The 19,683-nt window shown below is 41.2% G+C and overlaps 4 protein-coding genes across 5 annotated transcripts in view; 3 read left to right on the top strand and 1 right to left on the bottom strand.

The window, feature by feature from the left end:
- The first annotated feature begins 205 nt into the window (after positions 1-205).
- Positions 206-10,980, top strand: LOC6634714 (uncharacterized). Of its 2 annotated transcripts, XM_070208909.1 has the most exons (5): positions 206-367; positions 1,066-1,533; positions 7,971-8,400; positions 9,996-10,092; positions 10,875-10,980. In XM_070208909.1, exons 3-5 carry the CDS (start codon positions 8,337-8,339, stop codon positions 10,921-10,923), a joined length of 210 nt encoding a protein of 69 aa, XP_070065010.1. In that variant the 5' UTR covers positions 206-367; positions 1,066-1,533; positions 7,971-8,336; the 3' UTR covers positions 10,924-10,980. The 2 variants fall into 2 exon arrangements, with proteins under 2 accessions (XP_070065010.1, XP_032296394.1); XM_032440503.2 differs by lacking the exon at positions 7,971-8,400 and having other exon boundaries at positions 207-367.
- A 152-nt stretch (positions 10,981-11,132) lies between these two features.
- Positions 11,133-15,171, top strand: eIF5 (eukaryotic translation initiation factor 5). Its single transcript, XM_002058236.3, has 3 exons — positions 11,133-12,146; positions 12,299-12,781; positions 13,354-15,171. Exons 1-3 carry the CDS (start codon positions 11,934-11,936, stop codon positions 14,077-14,079), a joined length of 1,422 nt encoding a protein of 473 aa, XP_002058272.1. The 5' UTR covers positions 11,133-11,933; the 3' UTR covers positions 14,080-15,171.
- An 875-nt stretch (positions 15,172-16,046) lies between these two features.
- On the bottom strand, positions 16,047-19,058 carry Efhc1.1 (EF-hand domain containing 1.1). The gene is made up of 4 exons (XM_002058237.4): positions 18,899-19,058; positions 18,269-18,816; positions 17,942-18,212; positions 16,047-17,879 (listed from the first exon to the last, which is right to left on the bottom strand). The coding sequence occupies exons 1-4, from the start codon at positions 18,947-18,949 to the stop codon at positions 16,407-16,409; spliced, it is 2,343 nt and encodes a 780-aa protein (XP_002058273.1). The 5' UTR covers positions 18,950-19,058; the 3' UTR covers positions 16,047-16,406.
- A 298-nt stretch (positions 19,059-19,356) lies between these two features.
- The window catches only part of Alp12 (Alkaline phosphatase 12), a 6,668-nt gene continuing 6,341 nt past the window's right edge, over positions 19,357-19,683 (top strand). The window contains exon 1 of the mRNA XM_015169609.3: positions 19,357-19,683. This exon is cut by the window's right edge and continues 101 nt beyond it. The gene's annotated coding sequence lies outside the window, so the exon portion shown is untranslated.

Below are 19,683 nucleotides of genomic sequence, written 5' to 3'. Positions count from 1 at the left end.
TTTACCAAATAGAATCCCTTCCAAAGATGCCTAGTTAAATTATAAACTGTAGTTTTTTACTATTTTTGAACAATTACTATTGATTTCAATATTCTTAATGATTGCTATCGAATAACACAACATTTGATGCCGATCCCTATGCGATACATCGTTATATGTTAAGCGATGATTTCAAAACTAAAGTTTTTGAACTGATCTATCGATAGTTTGTTACTTTCTGTACATCACTAATAGTGCACAGCAGTTTGTCGTCGTATCTCCGTGGAAAATCAGTTGCAATTCGCATTATAAACCCGTATATAAAAGCCAACGTTCTATGCAATCATTGTATTGAAGATCTGTATTTGTTTGCGATATATAAACAAAGGTAAAAATATGAATGCAGAGTGGCAGACACAACCTCAAAAAAATAAAAGGTTAAATGGCGTGGCTGCTTTCGTTGTGCATGCACATGTGTGTGTGCGCTAGTGAGTGTATGTGTGTGTGTGTGTGTGTGTGTGTGCACTACAAATTAAAATTACGTGCACTGTTGGCGATATATCTTGTCGACTTTTTAACTTTTTCCCCTAAGCAAGTGGCAAGTGAACTATCTGTAAAGATAACGAGTCAATAATAATTTCGCAAATACACGAAACACACGCATAAATATTGCCGTTTTGTCTATGTATGTGTGCGTGATTTTGCAAACCGTTTTTAAGTATTATTTCGTAGAGGAATATCCCAAACGTTTTTATATTTTTAGTTTACTGCGCACGTTTCGTTTCATTTCGTTGTTCGTAAAGCAACAACAACAACAAATTGATCGAGTCACACACATACACACACTCACATGCGCAAACTCGCGCACGCACACTGAAAGAAAGACAACAGCAAGTTAACAGCTGAGGAATGCCCCCTGTTGTATTGGGCATTAACATTTGGCCATTAACATTTGCATATTGTTTAGCATTTTTGCATCATTAATTGCAATGCAGTCGAAAATATTTGTTGTTGTATTTTGATTTTGATTTTGATGAGCGTAAACAAACAAGTATATAATATACATATATTTCAATTTCATTGCAGAGTCTTTGCAGCAGCTGCACAAGCAAACAACAACAATTAACCAAAAGCAATTCGCGTGGTTTAGCGCTGCCAGCGGCCATCGCAAAACGCGAACCGATTATTTACAGTTGCGGAAAATTCTCACGTGGCAAAAAAAAAGAAAGAAGAAAAACAAAGGCACAATAAACAATAACGTTTAACCAGCATATATAAACCTTTCAATATATATATATATATCATCGTATATATATTTTTATATATCATCGAACCCAATCAAAACAAAAGCGAGCAGGCATCTGTGTGGACGAAAGAGAGAGAGAGAGACAGAGAGACCCAAAAGCCTCAAATCGAAACGTTGAGAATTTGAAACGTGTGTTGAGAGGAGAGAAGATTTTCTTCATACACTTCCTTATCTAATTCGTGAGATTGCATTGCGCACCCCAAGCAGGGGAAACATAATATCTTATATGACTTTTGAAAGATTAAGTGGTAAGTACCTTCAATTGGCCCCAGCACACGAGATGCATGTATATATACACACACATCCATATACTATTATTAATACCGACTATTATATTGTTAAGCCAAGTATAGTAAATTAAGTTATGCAAGTCTGTCTGAACAGGCACGTCCTCTGCTAAGGGCTTGCTTAGACCAGCTAACGGAGCAAAGTGTCAATCAGGATCAAGCAGGGCCCAAAACAAAGTATTGTCTTTAAGTTTTAATTGCTAATCAAAAAATGATTAATATCTATATATATAAATTACAACGAAATGGAATTCCTTTTTGAATCTTATAAACTGCTAAGAGGCATACCTACTAGTTTTGCCATCACTGTAGCTTCGCCTTAATCTGGGCTCTTTACTTATGACAGCTGCCTCCTCCTTTTGTTGCCCGAACAAAAGTCAATTTATGGCGAATTTAAATTGATTCAAACCCTATTTACTTTATAGTACAAGCATACGACTATCAGATGCTTATACCTGGAATTTTCCATATATATATATATAACATATGTTTATCTGTATACTGCACTTGATTCCGTAATCGGAACTATTTGCTTATATATATTTATCTCGATCGCATGGCTCAAGGTTTTTATTCGCCTTGGCATATGCTGGAACTATTTATAAACATCAACTGTGTGCGTGTGTGTGTGTGTGTGTGTGTGTGGGCGTGTGTGCTGCACTTGCAGGCTTTATTTCATTTTAATTAGAAAGCCTCTTTCATATTTGTTTTACAAATTTTCTTTTATATGTACATATATATTTTCTGTTTAATGAGCCAAACGAAATCTGTGGCATTTTCCAGCAACAATAATAGAAAAATGTTCCAGTCTTTTCTTGCGCATCGCCTACGCAATTGAAGATCATGAACGTGAACATCATTATCATGCGACGTGTACATTTCTTTCATTTCTTCTCCCACACACGCACACAGGCCTGTCTCTCTCTATATATATATATATATATGTGTGTGTGCGTGTGTGTTACTGTTGTTGTAGTCTGTTAAGCTTAATGTTCGCATGCCGTAACCGATTGACACACACACACACACAGACATACATTTTTTTTGCTACTGTTAATTAACAGCGCGCTGTTAATCGTATGTTCGGAGTGGAACCAACCGCAATTGTTATTATTATATTTTGCTCGAAATGGCCCTGTCCCCTCGCCCCCTCCTCCCACACCCTCGCCATGCCGCGGCACCCTTCTAAATGGCCAGTTTGGCTACCAATTCCATTTGAATTTTATAGCAGACTATTTTGGCTTTAATACCCATTAAAATTGCATGAATACAGATCTGGCTGACTTGAAACTAATTTATATCGGATTTGATCTAGAATATATTACAGATGTGCATATCTGAATGTCATATGGAGTCTAGAGTATCTACTAGTCATGCACTTTCGATAGAGATGCTATTGTTTGTTTATTTTGTATGCTTCGTGAAACTCTATTTCGTACAGGATATCTATGTAGTTCAGCAGTACTTGGGTACTTCAAATCCAACTTGTTTTTGTTTATTTCGCTTTGTGGGTTTTTTTTTTTCGTCTTCTGTTTCTTGTTTGCCATTTTGCAAGCGCGCACTCAAAACAATAACAAAAGCACTGATAAAAGTGAAGAAGAAAAAAAAAAACCAGTTTATGGCATTGGTCGAACAGCCCCGCACAGCACGCGCCGCGCCGAGGGTATCATCAGCACATGCCACAGTTTTCGACTGCAAATCCCTCGCTCTAGGTCGCATTCGCTTGCGATCTATTCGGCATTTCTTGTGTTCGCACAGTGAAACCAACCTAAATGCGCAGAGCACCAGAACGGACAATTAACAAACTGCCTGCGTTTAAATACAGTAGAGCCTCTAACAACGGACAGATCAGCAAATTGACATGAAATCAACTTGTAGCGTTGCGATAATTGTTGGAGGGCAGAGGATATTATAAGTATCGTAATATTATTGCTGCCATAGGCTCAGTAGTCTATCCTGTGTAAAGATTTTTGCATTTACGAGTTTCACTGTGCTAGGCAATATCTTATGTACTTTATATAACATACTAGTTACTAGAGAAATCGGTTGAAAACGTTTTTATTTTGATTTTTTGAATAGTTATGAAAGAACGTAAATTCGTTTTATTTCAAGCTTACAATTCCCCTTGGCCACAAAAAAAAGGCACAGAAATGTAGACGTTTGCTTTAGCCAGGTTTCACGGTACACCTTGAGGCATTTCAATTGTGTTTATGTCTTTCACTTTCTGTTGCCAGTTAACAGGCTGTGCCACTTGTTGTTCAAGTTGCTGCCCCTCCCTTTGTTTCTTTGTCGCGTTCAGCGAGACGCCTTATTTTTCCTAGTTTTTATAGCCTCAACCCAATGGAAATGCGTAAAAAAAGAAGGGTTCACTGTATTTGTGCAAAGAAGGGAAGCATATATACTATATTCCTGATCAGCAGGAATAGACGAGTCGATCCAGGCCGTCTATTAGTCTATCCCTCTACTTGTCCGTTCGAATGTTTGAATGCAAGGATCTCAGAAACTATGAGAGAGCTAGAGACTTAGTTGAGTACGAGTTGGTTTCCCTTAGTCGATAACTTGCTACATTTGCGAGCAATCGATAAAAATCGTTATCGATAACGTGATTTCTGAGCAAATCTGTGCTGGATTCACAAAACTTGACATGTAGCTACTAAATTGAAATCAAATCAAGTCATTTTTCTTTTATAACTATTGATTGTTGGTAGAAGAGTATTTAGGGTATTCCCTTGTCGGCTTGTTTAAAGCTAGATTTAGTTGTTTTGCAACTAAATCTTTGAAGATATTTTAAAGCTATTTCTGGCTACTTTTTCATTCTAAGAATTTTGGATCATTTTAAAGCTATTTCTAGTTGTATTTTTGGAGCTATTTCTAGCTACTTTTTCTTTGTGTCTTTAAGAATAATTGATCATTTTAAAGCGATTTCTAGCTACTTTTTCGCTGTAAACTCAAGAGTTTTGGATAATTTAAAACCTATTTAAAGCTACTTTTTCTTCGTAGCTTCTGGCAACGTTTTGTTGCGTTGTCACGTTGTGCAACATATTTTATTGACGCACTTACCTAACGTTTGTTGTTGTTGTTGCTGCTAAAAAAAAAAAAAAAAAAAAAAAGGAAAAGGCGAGGCACGCGGCAACCTTCCCCCTCTCACCTTCCCCCTCCTGCCCACGCAGCGACATCTGTTTACGCAAAACGAACCCCCAGCCACATTTGTCGACGTAAATCCGCAAAGATTTTCTCGAATTATGCGACTGGGGTTGCATTCGCCGTGGATGATGCTGCTTCTTCTTCTTGTTGTTGCATTTGCACTTGTTAAGGAAAATTAATTGATTTCCGTGAAATTCTGTAAGGCAATATAATTAAGTATCTTTGATTTCATTTTAATTGAATATATACGATACACGATTCGCCTTCAATCTCGCAAAAAGAAACGCGCGATAACGAGAAATCTGCTCCAACAATTGCTCATTAATGTGCACAATCATATATACATATATATTTATATATATATACATATACATATACATATACATATACATATATAGATATAGTTACACATAAAAGCTGTATATTATACGTGTGTAAATTTATTTTGCCATCGCAAATTGCATTTGTCATGCGATTCTAGAAATGAAGAGAAATAAAAAGCAAAAGACTCTTCATGCTTATTCAATACATAGTTAAAGGGCAACGCGTGGCAAAGAGAGAGCCCCCCCCCCCCCCCCCCCCCCCTAGTTACTTGTGCTTCATTAAAGTCTTGTCTATTGATGCCCCAAATGGGAATCCCTTTAACAAATTTCTTTAATTTAATTGCCCATTGACGCATTTCAAACTAAAGTTTTTAAACAAATCTCTTTAGAATTTCTGAGATTTCGACAAAAATCCCTAAATTGTTCATAATTGACTGCGAATTTGTGAAGACTTAAGACTTCAAATTAAACAACAACAATTAGCTTAAAATGCAAAGAGAAGAGCCCATAAATCGATTGAAGATATTTTTTCAGGCAAGTTTCTACCAAATTATGAAGATAAACTACGTTAAATCATTCCAGAAATTAATATACATAACTATTTGTGCGTCTCAGTATTTGTTTGTTAGCAAAGAGAAATCGCTGGTTCAGTTGCCGGTTCAAACCAGTGGCCCGCGTTTAGAATTTTAGAAGATATAATGATAGTATATTATCCTAATATTTATATAAGTTTATAGATTTGCATTTAGCAAAATTTCAATTAACTTATGTTCAAATTTGTCACATATTTTCATTCAAAAGCATTTCTTACATTTCGACTCTCCCAAAATCAATTCATAGCAATTCATAAATCATGCAAAATAATACTATTGATTACTTGCGTGCGCGTGTTTCCAGGGTATACAAGGGTTGAGCAGTGCCTGCCAATTGCAAGTTCAGCTCCAGTTCATTTATTTGTACTGCAAGTGACACGCTCAGCTTCCACAGAAATGCTGCTCTCTTGCTCTCAGCTGTTTACAGTGCAGCAGCAGCAGCCAGCAGCGCAGTCACGTTTTATCGCCTGCCGTCTCCCTCTCTCTCTCTCTCTCTCGCTCGCAGCTGTTCAGAGTGCAGCAACAGCAGCTTTCGCTGTTGCTGTTGCTGAGGCTTTCGTTCTCGCTTGCACGCACGCACGTCTTTTGCAGTTTACATTGCGTGCGCCCACGCTCTTTTGCTCTCACTCCCCCTCCCCGCCCCTCTCACTCACTCTCTCTCGCGCTCTCTCTGTCTCTCTCAGTTCGTCACGTTGCACATTGCGTGACCTGCAGTTACGCTGTTGTTGCGCTGTTATTGTTTCTGCTGCTGACATTTCGGCTATTTTTCGTTTGTTTTCTTGAGCGTTTTGTTGCTGCCTACTTTGCGGCTGACCCAAAAAAAAAACAAAAACAAATTGGAAAAAAAAAACATAATTTGCAAATACGTCGCTTCGCTGGCGCCTAACATATGCTTAAATTGACCTCAAATGCGCCGCAGAGTTGCATTTAATTTTAGTGTGTGTGTGTGTGTGGGCAGGTGGTGGGTTGGTGGGTTTCTTTCAAACATCTGTTTTGTTGTTGCAGGGCCATGGCACATGCGCAGTCAAGCCGGAGCTGCTGCTGCTGCTCGTGTGTGCTATGTTCCATCCCCGCCAGGAGCATGTCACACACACACACACACACAGTGACAGGCACTTGCAGGACTTGTGCTCTCTCAGCATCGCCGAGTCAACAGTCAGTCAGTCAGTCAGTCAGCCAGTTTATTCGTCAGCGTTAAGCCCATCGAGCAAGTTTTCGACTTTTCTTTTCCCACAACTTGTTCGCGTTACGTGAAAAATTTTCCACGCATTTTGTCTGGGAAAACCAGCATAAAATTGTATTTAAAGCAGCTGCAACAATTATATATTATATATATATATCTAATCGCCACGCCCCCAAATAGACGTAGTCGAAAATTTGGCACAAGAGAAATAAAGACCGTTGTCCGTGCCAATTGGCATTGTAATTATTGGATTTTTCGAGCGACTAGCTGTGTGTGTGTGTGTGTGTGTGTGTGAAATGGAGTCCTAGCTGTTGTTGTTGTAATTGTTGCTGCCTTTCATTTAATATATATATATATATATATATATATACATGTGTGTGTTTGTGTGTGCGTTTGCCAGATATATGTATATGCCATATGTATTTGAGTTTCGATTTTGGTTTGGTTTACATTGAGTTTTCATATTTTTTCCAATCAATTCAATTGCATAGCATCATTTATTATATATATAGTTTTTCAAATGTGACACACCAAATTTGGTCCAATAAATCAGCAGAAGAGCAGAAAATACACAGTTAAGAGTAAAACACACGGGACACACGGCGCGAATTATCAAAAAACCATCGATGAAACGCATAACGATAAACCAATTTATCGATATCGACGAAGCGGCAGCAGCAGCAGCAGCAGCAGCACAACAGCATCCTTCAAGAACTAAAAGAACTACAGCAACAACAACAGAATTGATCGTTCAGATCGATTAAAGGGTATTGTTCAGGTCGAGGTCGAACTCGGGGCCTCGCATTCGCTCGCGCGCACACACACACGCGCACACACACACACACAAAACACTTTGTCGTGTTTTTTTTTTTTTTTTTCGTTGTTTGTTGTCTCTTTCCCACCATTGGCACACGCTTTGACACGTGTGTTGAATCTTGGTGTTATTTATTTTGTCCATTAATGCCAACTACTCTTTATCGTTGTTATTTTCCTAATTTCGTGTTGCCCCGTCGGACCGATCTAACGTTGATGTCAACGTGTCGCTTGCAACGTGACGATACCGATACCGATACCGATAACAACATCGATAACGATAACGATACCAATTGCATACAAATAACCAACAACTTCAAATCGCTGGCATATCAAAAACAGAACATAACGAAAACAATTGCAGCCAACAGCAACAATAACAGCAGTAATAACAGTAACCGTAAACGTAAACATAACCGTTACCGTAACCGTAATCGTGCCAGTAACAGTGTGACCCACTGTAACTGCAAGAATAACATTAACAGATTTGCAGAGAGTGCAAACAGAACTGTTAACAAGAAAAAGATCCTGTTAGCCACTGTGGTGTGTGTGCCAACTGCCTGGGTAAACGACATCAACCTGACGCCGCCCAAGCAATCGAAGTTGTCGTTGACGTTGACGTGGACGTTGCCATTGCCATTGCAATTTCTGGCCGCGCTCGTTCAGCTCCTGCTCGTGACAACGAATCATAAAAGCGAGCTGCATCATATGCTGTGCGATTTAACCATCCAGCGACATACTGTGGCCATTACCTATGACCTCAGCCTCAGCGGTGAGTTCACAGTTTTTCAACACACAACAGTTGAAACCCTTTTCCACCAACCACTCAACCACCCAACACCCACACCCTCCCCGACTCCTACATTTACATAGAGCGAGAGAGCCGAGCAGCTCTGTGGTGAGTTTCCGTTCTTGCTCGTGTTGCACTCTTCTTCGTTGCTTAGTTGCTTCAATCAGTTCTTCAATAATCGGCTAACAGAGTAGTTAAAGAGCGCGTCTCGGCTACTGTTGAGCTGTTTTGGAATTTCAAAACTAACAAATTTTTCAAATATTGTTCAACTGTGGAAATAGTCCAAAGAAGTTGGTAAAGTGATATCAATTGAAACAATTTTAGTTTCGTTAACTGTTAATTAACATAGCGAAAGATTGCTATTGCTCAAATAACAGAATAGTTAAGGAATGCAACTATGCTGCTGTTAAGTTCACATATGGAAGATCCAGTGTAACATTTGCTGTTAATTCGACTCGCCTGTGTCTGGCTGATCGAATAGCTCCGCGTTTAGTTGAGCAATTTCAACTTTCTCGATATAAAATTAACTATTCTCTGCAAGTATAAACACTTGTATATTTTAACCATGTGCATTTGAGAGGTGAAATGTATATATTTTATATTTCTATTTTTTTTTTGGAGTAGGAACATTTTTGCCGTTGAATCGATTAGGCACTGTGTTTTCATTTTATTTTTGTAAGAAATAATCAGATTTTTGACAAAGCTGTCATTAAGAGGCTTGGTTGAGAGTAGCAGCTATAGAAAACTCATTCCAGGCATTCAATTTTGAAATTATTCGATATATAAACAGCGAAATTCTCAGTGTAAATCTCAAACTTGCAGTGACTGGCACATACTTCTCTCTGTCTCTCTTGCCCGTTGATGAACAAGAAATGCAAATGCAAATGCAATTCAAATTGGCCGTGAAATCAAGATAACTTTATTCAAATATTATTATATATAAAACATATATATATATATATTTATATATATATATATATTTATATATATATATATAGCCATATATATATATATATATATATTTATTTATATACATTTCGACTAGATAGCGAAGCGTTAACAATATTTTTGATGTGGTCTAACTTTTGGTTAAGCTTTGCTTCAAAATTACTGCGTATAAAAAGAAGAAGAGGGAGCCGATGCTAGCAGTTCGTTAAGCTCTCGATGAGGCGGCATTGAAAGGCTGGCGTAAGAGCGAGCAACCGATCGATCGTTCTAGCCCCTAACATCATCCATCCCCCCCCCCCAACCTATAACAATCCCACCAACATCCAAACAAATCGAAGATCAAGCAAGATTCAATCAGCAAACAGCAACAATTGCGATTTGTCCAGTTGTCCAGTGTCCTTATTTGTGTCGAAGTGGGTTACCAATGTTTACTTGCTATGCACCGTTCCGAAAGCTGGCCTAACTGTATACCTATGTGGGTAAGCCAACAGGTCGACACCAAGTATATATATATATATATATATATATATAAATATATATACATGCATCTTACATTCTGATCGATCCAGCTTCTTGTATTAGACACATCTGCCTTCATATACTAATCGATTTTCTTTGAATATTTGCAGAAACACCAGCAAAAAAAGGCGCACCTCCAATTCCACAAAAACGGAGTAAAGGCTTCGAACTGTGCATGAATTCAAAGAGGCGAACTATAAGTCATCGGTAAGCTATAGTCTATATTATACTATATAGTAAGTATGTCCCATCTAATTACGCTTGGCGGTCACGGCTCTGTGAAATAGGTCACACGTGCACACAGGACGCGCAGCTGCTATTGATTAGTAGCTGTATCTGTGCGTGTGTGTTTGCCTTGAACACTTTAAGCACGCAATTATGCCTGAAATTAGCATATAAATCAAGTTGAAATTCACCTAACATTGCGTTTTTACAGCGCTTGTCTGTTGCAAGTCACACTTCGCCATATTAATGAGAAATGCATTTAACATAAGCTGGAAGACAGCTTTAAAACTAATTTAACACGCGCCTTAACATTTGTCTTGTCTGTAAAACACATTGCTGTTAGCTACAGTCCATTCGCCTCTCTATACTAAACGTAAATATACTTAAACGTTTTAGTTCACGATAAATAAGTTGCCTAAGGGAGCCGGGATACGCAGCCCAGGCCGGCTTATGAATTTAGTCTTAGCGTGAATCATCTAAAGCTTCAGTTAACATAATCATGTTAAACTACAGATAACATAGCCATAGTGTTAATATTTGTTGTCGCATATTGAAATTAACTTAACATATGTTATTTTGTGCTCCCACTTAACATCAGCGCTGTTAACTACAGTTTGTGTACTGTACTGTTAACATTAAACTGTTGCGCACTAACAGCTGGTGCTCCAAATGTTAGCTTAAATCTGATAAGCTAACAGCTTAAGCTGTTAAACACTGTTACAGCTCTTATCACACTAATCGATGGTATTTTCTGCATTTTGCAGGACTTCAAGTAACAGACATCGGAAGTTACAGCCGTTCAGGTACACGTGAGCCAACCATTGTACCGTTCCAATAGTTTTTTATTAAACATACAACAAAAAAAAAAAACACAAAAATCCAAAAAAATCAAAAACAAAAAAAAACCAACAAAAAAAAAAACACCAATAGCTAAGACTATGCCAGATATATAGACAGCATATACTATACAGTAAAGCCCGCACTACAAACGAATAGAAGGGGATAGGAGACGGCAGAAAGAATCACAACTATACAGAAAACAAAAAAAAAAAAAAAAAACATTAAGATAAAAACATAGGCAAAAAAAAAACCACAAATCCAAATCCGCTTAGAGACGTGGAGGAGTGGAGGAAGACTGGAAACCCAGAGAAACTCTATACAAAGAGGTTCCCAAATCATAAACAAAACATACAGAAAAAACTGCTAACTGTGTTGCCCACGTTTTGGATGCACGAGTCGATGCCCAGTGGAAGTGAATTTGCAGTCGAAATCCGAAGCGGAAACGGAATTGGCGGCAACAGCCAACAGCAGCAAGCATAACCACAACAACTAGCTGATTCTCTATAAGACTCGTCCCCGTTTCAGTGATAGAGAGAGATAGATAGAGAGAGAGAGAAAAGAGAGAGAGAAAGAGAGAGAGAGAGAGGGAAAGAGCGAGAGAGATAGAGAGACAGAGATCAAAGCGATCCAAAAGAAGAGCAGGTTGAGCCAAAAGCAAATTTAATGAACGGAAACGAGGCGCAAAGCAACTGCAAGTTAGCCGCTAAAGTCAACAAATTGGCGCTGCCAGCCGCACAAACCACCATAGACAATTGGAATTAACCGATCGATCCTTTCACTCCCGGATCGCTGAAAGAGTATCCCCCGCCCCCCTTAACCTAACCCTCTCCCAATCGCCGCCAGCACACACACATCCATCCACGGTTAAAGTCAACTGGAGGAGGAAAACATAGAAACAACAAAATCAAAACAAAACCAATCAAATCAAATCAGGCAACAAGCATCAACGGAACCGGAAAAGGCATTAACTGTACAGCTGCAAAATGGCGACCGTCAATGTGAACCGCAGCGTAACGGACATCTTCTATCGCTACAAGATGCCGCGTCTACAGGCCAAGGTCGAGGGCAAGGGCAACGGCATCAAAACGGTCCTGGTCAACATGGCCGAAGTGGCGCGCGCCATCGGCCGCCCGGCCACCTATCCGACCAAGTACTTTGGCTGTGAACTGGGCGCCCAAACGCAGTTCGATCATAAGGTACAACAAACCGATCCTATTACATATCACACTCAATTGCTTTCCACCCATTTTCTCGTTTCCATGCATCGATAAGTAGCTTCCACCTTAGTCCTAGCTAATTTACCCTTATATAATTTCATATTAACATATGTTTTCCTTTTGAATCGCAGAACGAACGTTTCATTGTGAATGGGTCGCATGATGTTAACAAGCTGCAGGATCTGCTCGATGGCTTCATACGCAAATTTGTGCTGTGTCCCGAATGCGATAATCCGGAGACCAATTTGACCGTCTCGGCCAAGAACCAGACCATCTCGCAATCGTGCAAGGCCTGTGGCTTTCATGGTCTGCTCAAGGTCAACCATAAAGTCAACACGTACATTGTGAAGAATCCACCATCATTGAATCCGGCCGCACAGGGCTCCTCCCTGACCGAGGGCAAGCGTTCCAAGCGTGTCCAGAAGCAGAAGAACGAGAATTCTGATGGTTCCATGTCCAACAACTCAATGGCCAACAATTCCGGCGGCGAATCAGATGGCGGCAATGGCACCAATCATGCCAGCCAGACCGAGGCCGAGATCAGCGCCGCCATACCGGAGAAGAGCATTACCGAGGACGATGACGATGGCGGCTGGAGCGTTGATGTTTCCAAGGTGAGCTATGGGCTTCGACTAAAATTAACCACATAGATAAAGCTCAGTCTAACCAAAATAAACATTCTGTTAACATTGCCTATCATTAAGAGTTGCTTAACAGTTAACAGCTTAACAGCGCAAAGGGATTGCCTAACAGTGTATGCGACCTTAACATAACAGTATTTTAGCACTAACAGCTGCAATACACGCTTAACATGAAAATTATGTAGCATTAACAGCTGTAATATCAGCTAAACATAAAAGTATTTTAGCATTAACAGATATAATACCAGCTTAAACTTGGCTGGTATCACATTTCTGTTATCAATTAGCAATAGCTGTTTGTCAGCTTGCTATTTGTTTTTATTCTTGCAGTTTCTAAAGCTGCTTTAATTATGCTATATTAACGTAAGTAAAATTTGTATGACATACTCGTATATGAGTACAAAGGGGCTAATTTGAATCTAATAATCTTTGCTTAACAGCTTGTTAACATGCCTTTTACCGTGTGTGTGTTTCTATTGGCGAGAGACTGTTGTAGTTAACATGGAATTTCGTTTGTATTTCAACATTTGTTTTTGCATTTACAGGAAGCGATCCGTGCACGTTTGCAGGACCTGACCGATGGCGCAAAGGGTATGACCATTTCGGATGACTACGACAAGACAGAAAAGGAACGTATCGACATCTTCTATGAGCTGGTGAAGAACAAGCGCGACAATAAGCAGCTGGATGATGTGCCCACGCACAAGGAGCTGCTGATTGAGGCCGAGCGATTGGATATTGTGAACAAGGCGCCGCTGGTGCTGGCCGAACTGCTCTTCACGGAGAACATCATACACGATGTGCGCAAGAATCGCATTCTACTGCTGCGCTTCACCCATAACAATCCGAAGGGTCAGCGCTATCTGATTGGCGGCATCGAGCAGACCGTGGAGCTGCATGCTAACACGCTGATGAGCAAGGTGGCCGGCATCTTTAAGATCTTTTATGACTTGGACATACTCGACGAGAAGGTGATACTGGAATGGGCCCAAAAGGTGAGCAAGCGTCATGTTTCGAAGAAGATTGCGACCGAAATACACGAGAGAGTGGAACCGTTTGTCCAATGGCTCAAGGATGCCGAGGAGGAGGACTCCTCGTCTGACGAGGACAATAATGCTGGCGGTGATTCGGATGTGGAAATCGAATATGATGATCGTGCTCGGGTCGAACCCCTTAAGGTAGCCGCTGTCAGTGCCGCCGTTGCCGCTGTCAACAAGAAGAACGCCATGGACGAAGAGGATGGCGACGAGATAGATATCGATGAGATCTAAGCAGCAGCAGCAGCATCAGTTTGTGGATTAGGGGTTAGCCAAAATTGTAAAAGCGCATGGTTCGGAATGGCAGGACAAGCAAATCAAATCAGTGACGAGTGGCGAGTACCGAGTAGCAAGTAGCTAGTGACATTTAGCGAGTTGCAAGTAGCGAGTGGCAAGTGGCGAGTGACGAATTGCGAGTAACGCGTAGTGAGTGACATGTAGCGAGGGACGAGTAGCGACTAACGACAAGTGGGTGACAAGTAGCGAGTAACGAGTAGCAAGTAGCTAGTAACGAGTTGCAAGCGACGTGTGACGAGTAGCCAGTGACGAGCAACGAGTAACGAGTTGACACGATGCAACAACAAGAACAACAACAACTGTCCAGCCCAGCGAAACAACTTTTGGGGGCCCGCTTAACTTTGATGATGAATCGCCTAATCTCACGACTTCACTACATTTCGATTGTAATCACATTTGCATTATCCTATATACCCATTTGTAACAATAAACACAAAATTTAAATTTAAATTAAATGCACATACTCGATATAGTAAATAATATGGCGCTGATTAACATTTTCCCCAAAAAAAAAAAAATATAAATAAATAACACAAACTGCAGCAGCTACAACAACAACAAGAGCAAGAGCAACAATATAAATAATCACCTTCGGCTTTCAATTGTAGTGTACTTTTTTTTTTTTGTTCTTTTCTACTATTATTTCATTTATATATTTTATCTGGATATCCTTTAGTTTAGCACATCTCACGGTATGATTTTTGATTTTTCACTTTTGATAAACCAAATTCTTTTTTTTTTTTTTAATCTGTTTTAAATGTTTAATTAATTTTAAGTGCAGTACTTAAGCCAATCGCAATGAAAACTAAAAAAAAATATATATATATGTGTATATGCGACCAATTTTAATTTAAACAGTTATTCAGTAAAATTTTTGTAAACTCATTTGGCTTTCAATAAATATATATATATATACCCGAAATAATTAAGACAAGTTGCTAACTTATCTAACTAAACAATGAAAATTCAAATCCACTTTGGGGCAAGGCAAAAGCAAACAAAAAAAAAAAAAAAAAAAAAAAAAAACAACTTTAACTCTTAACTCTTTCCGACATTTCTTAAGCATAAACTGATGTAAAAGTAATAAATGTTTAATAGCTTTTAAACACATTATGGCTAAAGAAAAAAATACGACTAGCTGCATTTTTGACAACATCAAATGGATTCTCCCCATCCTGCCCCCCTTGATATGCGACAATTTTTCGTATTGTAAGCTATTATTTAATTAAAATATCCTAGTTTTTTTTTATTGCAAAACCCAATTTGCAAAGCGAATTATTTACGGAACTGGGAAGGGGCTTGAGTAGGCTCGTGGAGACTTCTACCCTGAGTCATATTAGATATGGGTCGTCGAGAGAATGAGCTAGGATTATACAAACAGGACCACTACAGATACCCTAAAGCCTTAGGATCTTAGGACAGGCTGGTTATGCCCAACTAAGTACAGCATAAGACTTACCCGATTGCCTAGCCAAAGATTTCCTATCATCAATAACTGAAGAGCGCTTTCTCCCAAGCTTATTCCTTAGGAATATGGAAAAAGGATGTTACCCAAAGTAGCTAAAAGATTTAAAGGCAAGTGGTTTAACTTTGGTAGTCACCATTGAGGAAAGGTTTTCATGCGTAGTTTCTTGGAAACGTAGAAAGAATGTTTACCTGCTAGGAATGGCCTAAACCGCAGCTCCGACTAGGCATTGCCCAGTTATGGATCGAGGTATTTGAACTGAAAACTACAAAGCAAAGATGATTAGCTGAGGAATTCGTAAGAAAGCATTTCATTTGGAGGACTAAGATAGCCTACCTTAAGATCATGGCAGTATTTAACCTCTAGCCTATTGGCCAGGCATTTCCGCTCAGGATTTCGTGTGGAGTAATATTCCAAGGGAGTTCACAACGATAGATGCTTAAATTCTAACTTCTATACGCTTTTATTAATTTGTTTTTACATATTGTTTTTTTTTTTGTCGGTATTTAAAATATATTTGGACGTCTGATGCTTGTGTTTTCTCTGGGTATATTCTACGTACGCTACACCACGATAGTTCCTAATGTCTGAGATTGTCCGCTAAAGTCGATGCATGTGGCACAAGAAATTTCGATCTAACTACGACTATAGCTGGAATGTGTAACTGCATAACATATTAAATTGAGACGAGAACACATTAGTCGGCCTCCCTTCACTGAGCAGCGTGTTGATCGAGGATCAGAGATCGAGGATCACAGAACAAGGATCAAGGATCACGGATCGAGGATCGAAGATCGGTTCAACAATCGGCTATGTCTGAGGGTGGCAATATTCGGGCATCGCCGATCATATTGGTCGGCTGGGCATTGCTGCTGGGCAGGTTGAGGGGCAGATTGAGGGCTTTGAGGAAGCAGCCAAAGTCCACAACGCGTCCCTTGTACTGGAATGGCAGCTTGGGGCACAGCTCGAAGGCATAGTTGATGGGCGGCATATCGCAGCCCTTGGTGCAGGATACATCGATGAAGTTCATCAGGTCGCACACTTCGATATCATCGCAATCGTTGCGATTCAGCACAGACAATATGTTATCGATCAGCTCGAGGGTGAAGGGCATGCGAAAACCGCGCAGCGTGGAGCGCACCTGGGCCTCCGGCAGGAATGGCTTATTGGTCGGATTGATGTGATGGAAGTGCTCCATCAGCTCATCCCGGCCATTCCACAGCGAACGCTTGATCTCCAAATGGGCCGAGGCACGCACCTTGTCCCGGGCGCAAGCATTCGGCGGCGCCTGTTCCCCGGAAAAGTGACGGCACAGCGAGATGATCTCATGATCGCTGATCGTGTTGCCCATCAGTGCAACCAAGGCGCCCTTCAGGCTCTCGAATGACACGAAAACGGTGCGCTTCTCCATTTTCTTCTCCAGATCCGTGCAGTCGGGCACACAGGTTGAGACAAACTGTGCCATGCGCGGCTCCAGGGCCTTACGCACCTTCTCCAGGATGAGCTCGATGTTGCAGTGTGGAAACTGTTCCGGATGATGTTCCATGTACATCAATGTGAACTCATCTGCGGATACCAGATGGAAAATGAAATCCTTGATGGACATGGTGCCGCCAATAAAGAAATTGCACGGCCTATAATACTGCGGCTGTTTGCACGAGAACTTCTCCTGGCCGGGCATGAGGACACGCGTCCGTTTCATGAATACGCCGCCCAGGAAACCGGAATTGCGCACCGCTATCTCTTGCACCTGCATGGTATCGTCGCTCATATAGTAGCTGATCACGAAAATCCGTTCGCAGTTCTCCCGTATGGTGGAGAGCATCTTGGCGCCGAAGCGCAGCACATAGCGATCGAATTTGATGAATTTCCGGAAATCCGTTTTGGGCCGCTTGATCACAATGGACATGCAATTACCGGCGGAGTCCTCATAGCTGCCCCAGCCATTAAACGGCGGCAGCATGCGTCCAGACTTGTCGTACGGCTTGCACACATCCGATCGGGTCGGCATCGGAATTGGCGTAAACTCAGCGATACCGTAATGATCTCGATAATATTGCTTGGTAAACGGATCCATGTCGGTGATGACCACCGCCCGGCCGTATACGTTGAGCACGCTGCCGATTTGCAAATCGCGTTGACTATAATATAGAATCTCCTTGCTGCCCAGATTGAGCGGATCGATGCAGTAGCGCACATTCCGGGAGGAGCCGAGCACATTCAGCAGCGTCACGGGCGTCTGCTGGCCCGGCAACAGCATCCCATCGAACTCCTGCGAAGAAAGTGATTGAGTGTGATCGAGTGAACGGGTGATCAGTGATCGGGATTATTTACGCGCTGCAAGCGTCCGCGCTTGAGAAAGACGGTCGGTCCGTCGCGTCCCGAGTTGCGTATGTGAGCCTCCTTCACCTCGATGGTGTCATCCGCCAGATAGTAGCAGACCTCGAGCTTGCGCACATCGCCCATGTCGGTGCGATCGTCCCAGTAGGCTTGGAACTTGAGTATCTGGCGATCGTACTTGAGAAACTGGGCAAACGGATGACGCTTCTCCGGCGGATTGCTGGCGCGTGCCTGGCCACGTTTGCGCACTGCCTCGGCAGGATCGCTGCAAAATGGTTCAAATGAATATATACATATATCTATATATGGATTCCCACTCACATGGCGGCCATCACCGGATCCGGCACCACAATGCCGCGCTTGTTGAGAAAATTGCGCGTGAAGCGATCGCAGTCGACAATGTGATAGTTGCGATCAAAGATCAGCACCGTCTTATCCACGTTGAGATCGATTATGGAGAGCGATTCGTTCTCGCAGGGCGGCGGCTTGGGCACACGCTGTCGATGCAGAACACAGCCCTGCACAATGCCCGAGTTCTCGACCTTCGGTTCGTGTATCTCGAGCGTTCCGTCCTCCAGATAGTAATAGATTTTCACATGCCGCACCATATACGGGGCGTGGAAGTTTTCCTGCAGTGTCTGTTTGAAATAGGCGCGAAAGCTGAGCACCTTCTTGTCGTAGGCCAGCCACGGCGGTAGGCGTGGCCCCGAACGGGGCGGATATAGCGCATGCGCAGTTGCCGGCGGGCAGCTAATGTCGACAACAGCACCGGCAGGATCCACGGGCATCGGATGCTGGCGATCGCTGAGCATCGGTATGCCACGAAAGTTGAGCAACGTTTGCGATTTTGGATAGTACACTTTATTAACCTATCGATTGGTCGGATAAGCAGATAAGCAGATAAGATATAAAGAGAAGAAAGATAAAGATATTTGATTAGTTGGTACTTACTTCACGGAAGAGAGTGCCCGGCAGTAGGGGCATGCCTGGTATGCGCAACATCTTGATTAGTTTCTATTTTGTATGTTCTGTTCAATACTTTTTCAGTTGTGTATATAAATATATATATATATATATTTGATGACAAGCATTTGTTTCGTGCGACTGATTGTGTAACACGCTAAATACTGAGCATGTTCTCGCATACGTTCCAAATGCCTTACAATTTACACGCCTACTATTTGAATTTGCCCACTTGGCGCGCCAAATGCCGTTCGATAACAGTTGTCGTTCGATAAATGTTATTGCCTGCTCGCTTAACAGGGAGCGCCACGTGCCAATCGATAACAGCTGCCTAACAGCTGTTGGGCAAATGTTAACGCAGCGAGCGCATGCTCCTAACATCACTCTCTCGCTCGCTCTCTCACATTCAATTGCTATGGCAGCAGATGTTTTGTTATTGTTGCTAAATGCACAGCCGCTGGCCTATCAACTATTTAATATTGTTTGTGCGAGACAACAACAATTGATTAGAGTGAAATACACAAAACTAAATGTGAACAGTTGATAAGTACTCTTAACATTTTTTTTTTTAATTGCCAGCATTTGCTTCACGTTCTGCGGTTAGGGTAGTCGCGGGTCGGTGTGTGCGTTTCGACCAAAACTAACTTTCTTGTTTTCATTCAGCTTGTACGACTCGCAAAACGCCAGCAACTTTTGCTGCGAACGGACCAATTTGTATTGTCTGAAGGAAGTTAAACAATTCCAAATAATTGTACAAATAAATACAATTGTTT

The sequence above is a fragment of the Drosophila virilis genome, chromosome X (assembly GCF_030788295.1).
Source record: "Drosophila virilis strain 15010-1051.87 chromosome X, Dvir_AGI_RSII-ME, whole genome shotgun sequence".
NCBI classification, from domain to species: domain Eukaryota; kingdom Metazoa; phylum Arthropoda; class Insecta; order Diptera; family Drosophilidae; genus Drosophila; species Drosophila virilis.
The sequence above is the reverse complement of the archived record's forward strand: the minus strand, read 5'-3'. Positions and strand labels throughout refer to the sequence as shown.

What these genes read in the sequence shown, in the direction of transcription:
- Efhc1.1 (XM_002058237.4), bottom strand. Translation starts at nt 18,949, where the DNA reads ATGTTGCGCATACCAGGCATGCCCCTACTGCCGGGCACTCTCTTCCGT. An exon ending in GATCCGGTGATGGCCGCCAT is followed by an intron (nt 18,213 to 18,268) that starts GTGAGTGGGAAT and finishes ACCATTTTGCAG; the next exon opens with CGATCCTGCCGAGGCAGTGC. An exon ending in AGCGCGGACGCTTGCAGCGC is followed by an intron (nt 17,880 to 17,941) that starts GTAAATAATCCC and finishes CTTTCTTCGCAG; the next exon opens with GAGTTCGATGGGATGCTGTT.
- LOC6634714 (XM_070208909.1), top strand. Translation starts at nt 8,337, where the DNA reads ATGCTGTGCGATTTAACCATCCAGCGACATACTGTGGCCATTACCTAT. An exon ending in CTATGACCTCAGCCTCAGCG is followed by an intron (nt 8,401 to 9,995) that starts GTGAGTTCACAG and finishes GAATATTTGCAG; the next exon opens with AAACACCAGCAAAAAAAGGC. An exon ending in AGGCGAACTATAAGTCATCG is followed by an intron (nt 10,093 to 10,874) that starts GTAAGCTATAGT and finishes TGCATTTTGCAG; the next exon opens with GACTTCAAGTAACAGACATC.
- eIF5 (XM_002058236.3), top strand. Translation starts at nt 11,934, where the DNA reads ATGGCGACCGTCAATGTGAACCGCAGCGTAACGGACATCTTCTATCGC. An exon ending in AAACGCAGTTCGATCATAAG is followed by an intron (nt 12,147 to 12,298) that starts GTACAACAAACC and finishes TTTGAATCGCAG; the next exon opens with AACGAACGTTTCATTGTGAA. An exon ending in GGAGCGTTGATGTTTCCAAG is followed by an intron (nt 12,782 to 13,353) that starts GTGAGCTATGGG and finishes TTGCATTTACAG; the next exon opens with GAAGCGATCCGTGCACGTTT.